This window comes from Oncorhynchus mykiss, chromosome 5 (genome assembly GCF_013265735.2).
Source record: "Oncorhynchus mykiss isolate Arlee chromosome 5, USDA_OmykA_1.1, whole genome shotgun sequence".
NCBI classification, from domain to species: Eukaryota; Metazoa; Chordata; class Actinopteri; order Salmoniformes; family Salmonidae; genus Oncorhynchus; species Oncorhynchus mykiss.
In genome coordinates this window covers 57,002,206-57,011,593 of record NC_048569.1, presented here as the reverse complement: position 1 = coordinate 57,011,593, position 9,388 = coordinate 57,002,206, and the positions used below count along the sequence as shown (strand labels likewise).

At 40.5% G+C, this 9,388-nt stretch overlaps 1 protein-coding gene across 1 annotated transcript; it reads left to right on the top strand.

Annotated features, from left to right (window-relative positions):
• The first annotated feature begins 192 nt into the window (after window positions 1-192).
• LOC110524111 (zinc transporter ZIP3) lies at window positions 193-3,945 on the top strand. Its single transcript, XM_036977928.1, has 3 exons — window positions 193-557; window positions 1,072-1,411; window positions 1,643-3,945. The coding sequence occupies exons 2-3, from the start codon at window positions 1,202-1,204 to the stop codon at window positions 2,381-2,383; spliced, it is 951 nt and encodes a 316-aa protein (XP_036833823.1). The 5' UTR covers window positions 193-557; window positions 1,072-1,201; the 3' UTR covers window positions 2,384-3,945.
• Window positions 3,946-9,388: the final 5,443 nt, after the last annotated feature.

Sequence of the window (9,388 nt, the reverse complement as noted above, 5' to 3'; positions counted from 1 at the left end):
GAAGGACATACGCACATCCAGGTCATTTCCACAAGTGCTGGAGTTGTAGGCATCTCACGGAAAACACTGCTCATGCTTCCATGTGATATTTATAACAATATTTTGACCCTTAGGTCTTCATATCCCAGATGGGGGTGGAGGGTCCTATATATATATATAGAGACAGTACTCAGTGACATCACTTCCTGAATCCAGGGGGAAAACATGTATCGATGTATCAAAATATATGATCATACACCGGGAATGTGATAAACATGTACAGTAATATACATATATTCAATTTGGACATTTTGAAACTATAAAAAAATGTTTTGCCTCCTGAGCAGCAGTGTGCGGATTTCTGTTTTCCATTGATATTTAGCAAAAAAAAATATTTTCAGGGGCTTAGCATTAATTTTCAGGAACTCGCTCAAATGGAGACTTCTGTTTACAAAAGCGTTCAACGAAACGTCATCATATATAATGATATGCTCTCCACCAATCAAACGTTTACGTTGTGTGAACACGAAGTGTCACCAGAACAAGGAATGAAGCTGTGAAGGGAAGGTGTACAACAGGTATTTCATATTTCTCATCAAAAAGCTCGATAGAAACTAGCTATAGTCATTGTATTATTATTTACTCGTGTACAATTTAGCTGCTGACAAAGATTGCAACGTGATCCAAATTATTATTAATTATACCGACTGTAGCATCCACTTAGAAAGCTGTGTTTTATCAACGGGTTGCTCAGATAATTGACTTATCGTTATGTTGCCGTGAGTGCAATGTTAGCTAGCTAAATTAGCAACAATCTCTCATGTTGATTGTATCATGGTAACGTTACATGCTGTCGGATATGTACATATCTATACTTGTGCAGTATTAAAGATTGTGCTTTGCATCATTCAAGATTACACATCTAGCTAGTACTCGCAGCTGTGATGAGATGTAATCAATTCAAACCAGTCAAGGTGGTCATAGCTTAGCTATCTGTTCTAGTTTGTAACGGACTGTCACTACAGATACATCTCACAGTTGACCTAGTTAGTTTATTTGCACATATTTAACTGTTTATTTTATCATTTGTAGTTGATGTCACAGCCTCTCGGACCAGGACCAGCATGACAAGACATATCTCTGTTTCTGACAGAAAATAGGAGAAGAGGCTTTGAGGGTTATGTGCCACTCATATTACTGAGCGATACCATATCTGGACATTATGGAGCTTGTAGTGGCCAAGGTCCTTTGCCTTCTGGGAGTGTTTTCCCTCATGTTGGCTGGGATTCTTCTCCCAGTGCGACTCATGATTCAGGTGGACTTTGAAAAAGCCCCAAGGTACAGGAAGGCTCTTGCACTCTGCAATTCTTTTGGAGGGGGTGTATTTCTGGCCACTTGCTTCAATGCTCTTTTGCCTGCCGTACGAGACAAGGTAAGTAGCTATGTCTTCAAAATATTAGATTTTGTAGAGGAAAAGGTTGATTGGTTTATAAAACCTCCCATAATCATGTCATCTCAGAAGTAGTTTGGAAGACCGAAGCCGTGTTGAGAAGCCCCCAAAAATGTATTCTGACAATACGTGAAAGCCTCAACTTTTTTGCTGTTGTAGAATAGAAGTAGAAAGTTTATGCTGATGTTCATTTACTGGGTGTCTCTGCCTTAGGTGGATGAGGTCCTTAAACTGGTGAATATCACCACAGACTACCCACTGGCAGAGACCATGATGATGCTGGGCTTCTTCCTCACAGTCTTCGTGGAGCAGGCAGTGCTCACCTTCAAGAAGGAGAAGCCATCTTTCATTGACCTGGAAACTTTCAACGCAAGGAGCTCAGAGGCTGGTAGCGACTCTGAGTACGACGCTCCATTCATCTCCCCCACCCGGGGCTCCCCTGTGAGCCGCCACCACCACGGGCATCACCATGGACACCTCAGCCCCACCGAGCTGGCCAGAGCTGGGCCTCTACGGCTGGCCAGCCTGGTCCTGGCTCTCTCTGCCCATTCTGTGTTTGAGGGACTGGCGCTGGGCCTCCAGGAGGACGGGGCCAAGCTTGGAAGCCTCTTCCTGGGGGTGGGCATCCACGAGACCCTGGCTGCCGTGGCTCTGGGGGTGAGTGTTGCCAAAGCTTCTTTGCCCATGAGGGATGCCATCAAACTGGGTGTGACGGTCAGCCTCATGATACCCATTGGCATCGGACTGGGCATGTGCATCAATAGTGCCCAGAACCTGGCAGGCAGTATTGCATCGGTGGTGCTCCAAGGCCTGGCTGCTGGTACTTTCCTCTTTGTCACCTTCTTTGAGATCCTGTCTCGGGAGCTGGAGGATAAACATGACAGACTGCTTAAGGTGCTCTTTCTCATACTGGGCTATGGAGTTCTAGCAGGCCTAATGTTCATCAAATGGTGATGGAAGGAAGAAGCCTTTTAATGCAATCAGTTGTCTGATTATCACACTGACCACAATTTGTATTGTGTGCACATAGGCACTACCAAAGTAAATGTTTTTTATTTGGTAAAGGGGAACAGTAAATCAAGTATCGTAGTTTTTTTCTTTGCACTGGAACATGTTTGCTTACCAAGTCAGGCTATGTTACTGTGTTAGTTTCTGCCATAGGGAATACATGCTCCTGACATTGATTAGTAATGGTAAAGCTAGTCACTTTGATAGTATATGTTTCCAGAGACCGGATGAAAACGGATGTCGAGAGATCCGGAAAACAAATTTATAGCATCTATAGTAAAGACTCATTTTGGTAGTGAAGTGAACGACTTGTAACATAAAGGAAACCTTTATTGAAGAAAATGTGCTACGTGCCGTGATATGTAACTGATATTAACATATTGATGTTTGTGGTTGAAGGATATAATGGTGGTTAGTATGAAGTGGTTCATTTTGTCTCCTGTCTGGTCTATGTACCTGCTGTTTCCATGATCAGTAAGCTATGTGTTCAAATATGTGCATATTTCAATGTACCATTGTCAAATGTAAACAGTTTCGATTTGTTTTTGTCTGTTGGGGTAAGTGTTTCCTAGAATGAATAGCCCAATAAGGAGTTCCTAATTGTGTAATTTTTGTTGCATACTTTAGCCTTTTTACAATTATTACCCTAACTCCCTAATCAAATAAGAATCAATTCACTGGAAACCGTTTGTGTAGCCTGGTGTATGGTCCTGATATTTGTCACGTTGAGATTATATCAATGGTTTCCTTTTCAAGATGTTATTTTTAGGTTTATGTTAACAGGGAGTCACATTGAGACCCATGTCTCTCTATATGAATTATGGGGTACAGATATGATATCAGCAGTAGAGGCTGTCTGTTTTTTATTTGTCTTTTCCACAGTTAGTTTTGACAGATCATTTTACACAGCTTAGAGGAATTCCATTTTCACCTAAATACATTTTATTTTTATTTATTTTTTTATTTTTTTTACTTGTGAAAAATGTTTTGCTCCTGATGTGAATGTGTAGAACTTAACATGTTTTGCAGAAGACACTTACTGGAGGAAGCCTACTGTAAAAGGTACATTTGTAAAGCTCAACCCTTATTGTGCTCCCTAAAATCTACATAAGATCAATTGTTCAAATGTATTGTAGGGCACAGTTATACATTGAATGTGTCCATATCAATTTGTGCTTTTAGGGTCTTAAAACAAAAGGAAACTTTCATTATTGTGAAAATAGTTTTAATGCAAAAAATATATATTCAGTGGCAACCAGCTTTCCTTTATATAATGAACAGTGAAATGCAAATAAGTTATGACTTCTATTACAACATGGGGTTGGTGATGGTTAAATACTTTATTTATATTAGATAATAGCAGCCCTTCAATGAAAACTGTTTGCAATGTTGTGACAAATGTTTAACGCAAACTATTTTTATATATATTCTGTGTATTACATGTTTTGGCAGTGAGGTTTTCCATTTTAATTTGATTGAATTGAGCATTAAAGAAAACCTTACTCACACCATGGCCGGACATCTTTTCCTTTATCCTATTTGGTTCATGTTTTAGAAACATGTTGCAGTCAGATGGGCAGTACCACAAACTGTTTTGACCTTGGATGGCATAGGTGTGATTTCTAAATTTTAGCTCTGTTTTTCGAAATACATATGCCCAAATACGTACACTTAGTGTACAAAACATAAAGAACACCGTCCCCTCCCCCCTTTGCCCACAGAGCCTCAATTCGTCGGGGCATAGAATCGACAAGGTGTTGAAAGCCTTCCATAGGGATGCTAGTCATTGTGTCCCACAGTTGTGTCAAGTTTGCTTGATGTCCTACGGTGGTGGACCATTCTTGATGATACACACAAGAAACTGTTGTGTGAAAAATCCCAGCAGCGGTGCAGTTCTTGACACAAACCAGTGTGCCTGGCACCTACTACCATACCCCGTTCAAAGGCACTTGAATATTTTGTTTTGCCCATTCGCCCTTTGAATGGCACACATATACAAACCACGTCTCTTAGCTTAAAAATCCTTGTTTAACCTGACTCCTCCCTTTTCATCTACATTGATTGGAGTCAATTTAACAGGTGACATAAATAATGGATCATAAGATTTGACCTGGATTCATATGGTTAGTCTATGTAATGGAAAGAGCACTTGTTCTTACTGTTTTGTGAACTCAAATGTATATTTAGATGTGATTTCCTCCATTCCAGTTGGTGAACTAGCAACTGGCCAAACCATTGCGTCTAACCTGTAGTGCAACCTAACTATTTACGTTCACACCTTCAATAACATATTCCAAATGGCTCTCTTCCAAGTAAGGAGATGTCAGGATGTAGCCGGTGTATTTGGTATTTTATTAGGTTGCCCATTAGCTGTTGCAAAAGCAGCAGCTACTCTTCCTTGGGGGCCTCATGAAACATGACATTACAGAACTAGGCAAGAACAGCTCTGTGATTAACTAGAATTGACAATTCTACAGTAGGATAATTTACAAAGATAGTTTGAGCCCTCCGTTAAATATGTCTACAGGGTCAAAGGTCTGGGTTTGAGACAACGCCCTGTTCAGCATGTCAAAAGTTAATCTTGGGTCTTACCGACCGTTCTGAGTATTCCCCTAAGTAAACCATGGGAACAGTAAACACTGATTCAAATATACTAATGTAACAGATACAGTGGGGTCTGAAATTATTGACACCCTTGATAACAATGAGCGAAATTGACAAAAATAAATTATTCAAATACTGAGCTGTATTGTAAGCTCAAAAAAATTGGGAAATTAGATTCTCTTACACTAATGCAATTGATCAGAGAAAGCGATTTTGTTAAGCAAGTAATAATTATTTTCTCAAAGGCAGGGGTCAGAATTATTGACACCCCTGTTTTCAATATCTTACCTTGTAAGAATAACCGCACTGAGCCTTTTTCAAAAATGTTTTATGGGTTGGAGAACACATTGGGAGGGATCTTAGACGATTCCTACATACAGAATTCTTCCAGGCCCTTAGTCTGTGCTTATGGACTGCTCTCTTCAATTCAAACCACAGTATTTACATTTGTAATTTAGCAGACTCTTTTATCCAGAGTGATTTACAGGAGTAATTACAGTTAGGTGCCTTGCTCAAATGCACATTGGCAGCTTTTTCACATATTCTGCTCAGGGATTCGAACCAGCAACCTTTCAGTTACTGGCCCAATGCTCTTAACTGCTAGGCTACCTGCAGCTCCTTTTTCAATAGATTTCAAGTGCGGAGACTGAAATGGCCATTTTGTGGCCAATTAACCATTTCTTTGTGGGTTTTGATGTGTGCTTGGAGTTATTGTCTTTCTTGAAATATAACCTTGCGGCCAATTTTCAGCAACCTTTTTTTTAGCTAAAATCTCCTGGTACAGGTTAAAGCTCATGATGCTGTTGACCTTTACGGGGGAAATCAACCAAATTACAAATTCACCTCACCATATTAATACTGCAAATCATCATCAGTCACTGATTCTCCAGGTCCATACATTCTATCCATGAGATATTGTTTACTCCACTCCTCATAACTTAATGCAAATGTGGCTGTATCGATCGGCAACAGGAAATATTACTGCTGTCCTGTGCTGGACCAAAGTATACCAAAATGCTTGCATTTGACAATAAATACTGTCACTTAGTTGCACTCAGCTGAAGATAGAGCCCATGTAGACTACATTCTAGGGGTCCATGAGATTAGGTAAATGTATAGCTAAATTGGATAAAGCATCCCTTTTTAAACTTAATATTGCTTGATTCTGTCAGTATAGAACAATGCCAACAGAATATGAAATGTATTAACATTAGGAGGTTATAATATGTTAATCGAATGTTATGATAGGTTAATTATTATGTAGCGTTTGTAGATAATAAAGATACAGTGCCTAGTGTAAGTCTACACTCCCCTTGCACAGTCTTCATGTTTTCTGCCTTAAAATTAAACCTAAAAAGGATGACATTTTTTTCCTAATCGACACAACCTACTCCATAATTTTTAAGTGAAAGAAAATTATAGAACAGTTTTATACAAAAAAAATGAAGTTGTCTTGATTGCGTATGTCTTCACACCCCAGAGTTATTACTTGATGGAAACACCTTTGGAAGCCATTTCAGTTGTGAAAAATATTCTTCCAATTTTGCACAACTCTTAGGGCAACATTATTATATCCATTGTTTTTGGCTTTGCTCCTTTCATATTTCTTTTGATCTTGACAAACTCCCCAGTCCTTGCCGGAGACAAGCATACCCACAACATGATGCCACTGCAATACTTAAAATACAGAGGGTTTCACTCTGTGTTGTATTGGATTTGACCCAAACCTGTAGTTTTTAATTTAGGCAAAAAAAGTACATTTCTTTGCTGTGTTGTCTTGCAGTATTACTTAACGGCCTTGTTGCAAACAGAATGCTTGATTTGGAGTGGATTTCATAAAACAGGCTTCCTTCTTTTCACTTTGTCATACAGGCCAGTAATGTGGAGTTTATGCAATGTTGTTGATCCTCTGTTTTTTCAAGTATTGTTATGGCAGCATCATGTTATGGGAATGCTTGTCACCGGAAGGGACTGGGGAGTTTGTCAGGTTCAAAATAAACATAAAAGGAGCTAAGCCGGTTCTGTGTAGATCAGTAAGGGGAAAAAATCAAATGTAATCTTTTTTTAGATTTAAATTTAAGGTAGCAGAATGTGAAGACTGCAAGGGCTGTGTAGACATTCACTAGCGACTGTAACTGTAAATCCACAGACAACATTCAGGGACACATTAAGATCTTGAATTAAATACCTTTTGCCACACATCAAGGTGAAAAGAAGGAACAGCCACCTTCCAGGCCTCTCAAACCCGTTTTCAGTTGCCTTTTCCATCACTTACCTGTTGGCTGACCTTTCCTCTTATTGACACACCAAATATATGTTCCTCACAGTCATTTCCGTTCCCTTCTCTCCCTCACCTTTGACATTTGGGCTCAATACTCAAATGCAACCAGCTTCTAATAGGATTTGACTGGATTGCAGCCGTGCATTTGTTTTGTTAATTAGAACAAAATTACAATCAAACCTTTTTGATTGACCTTTTTGATTGACCTTAAGAAATATGAATCTACTGATCCTTAAAAGTTCGAGAAGGGGTCAGTTCAATTGGGATCCATTTCATCTCAGTTGATAAATTAGATTTTATTCACAATTTGGAATATGATATGACATAAAATATGGCCCTGGTACAGAATTGTTCAGTTTGGCAGTGTATGTAAGATGTAGTTTTCTTTGATAAGAGGCTACTACAATGACATCTTCGAATTTGAGCAAATTTGGGGCGAAGCTGGCAGGGCTGGAACCATGAGGGACCTCATACAGTAGCGGGGGCGTCATGCACCCCAAATATCTGAGGGGGCACAAAGTACGTGAAGATGGCTGGAGGGTGGCTAGGCCACTCGACTGTAAATTGTAGGTTTTTAGCATTTCAGCATCTTAACCCTAACACCTGAATAGGTTTTTCCTGCAATCTAGAGCCATTAAGCCCCCCCCCCCCCCAAATAATCTGCATATCTAAGATCTTGAGCTGTCTGTATCCTCCTGACTAATGGTTATTTTCATACTTTTTTGTTGTATTTTACCTCCTCTTCTCCCCAATTTCCAATCTTGTCTCATCCCTGCAACTCCCCAACGGGCTCGGGAGAGACGAAGGTGGAGTCATGCGTCCCCCGAAACATGACCCACCTAACCGCATTCCTTAACAGCCAGCACCAATGTGTCGGAGGAACCACCGTTCAACTGGCGATCGGGGTCAGCCCGCAGGCACCTGGACCGCCACAAGGAGTCACTAGAGCGCGATGAGCCCTAACCTGGACGACACTGGGCCAATTGTGCGCTGTCCTATGGCACTCCTGGCCACGGCTGGTTGTGGCACAGCCCGGGAAATTAACCCAGGTCTGTAGTAACACCTCTAGCACTGCATGCGATGAGGTGCCTTAGACCGCTGCGCCACTCTGGTTCTTTTTTTAAAGAAACAAATATGCTTCTCTGAATCTTTGCTCAAATCTGGGTCAAATATTGAAAGGAACTTGAGTCTTATTCAGTACATTTAGTTATTGCTTGCTTTTCTGAAGTCGACCAACCTCGCAATAAGGCATCCCAGCTAAGATAGTTAGACAAGCTAGCTACTCTAACTTGATTGATAGCCTTAAATGGCTTCTTGGTAGTTAGTTATGAGGTTGGGAACCTATCTGGGCTAGCTAAAGCCAACTTCCTAAAATTGGTGGCTAGGTGGCTAGTAGAATTACGTTTGACCAATGACAATAGAGCCTGTATTGAAGTAAATCTAGTCATGACGACGATCAGGAGCCATTTGCAAACAAGGGGAAATCTCATTAAGCTGTGAAGTTAGCACGGCATGGGAGCCTTCTGCATTCTAAGAATAGCAGGTTCATTAAAGAGACATCAGCATAAAGGCTGTTCAAACAGAAAAAAAAGAGGCCAGATGGTGGTGAAAGGGTTGCGAGAACCATGGACCAATCTCAGCTCTATGCTGCTTTCCACCAGTTAATGTTCTGGATAAGTTGGGATGGGCTTCATGTCATCCTTGAATCCTTTTACACTATTACTACATGAAATCCATGATTTATGGGGATGTCAAACCTTTTCCCTCAGTAGCCTATAACTCATCCAAGAAAGTTAAAGGTTTTGCGAAAAGCAAGGTTGAAGCAGTTGACCCGGTGGACTACCCAGAACAGCTAGAAGAGTATGAATCCTCGGTTCTTAGCCTAGTTTTCCCACTGTGCTTCTGCTTCCACCTCTGCTTGCTCTTTGCGGTCTAGGCTGTGTTAACGTGGGAACACTTTGTGACAACTGCTGATGTAAAAGGGGCTTAATAAATAAATGTGATGATTGATTGAGATGACAAGATATAAACAATGACGTTCAAAAGCATGGCAGCCTGCTACCTAC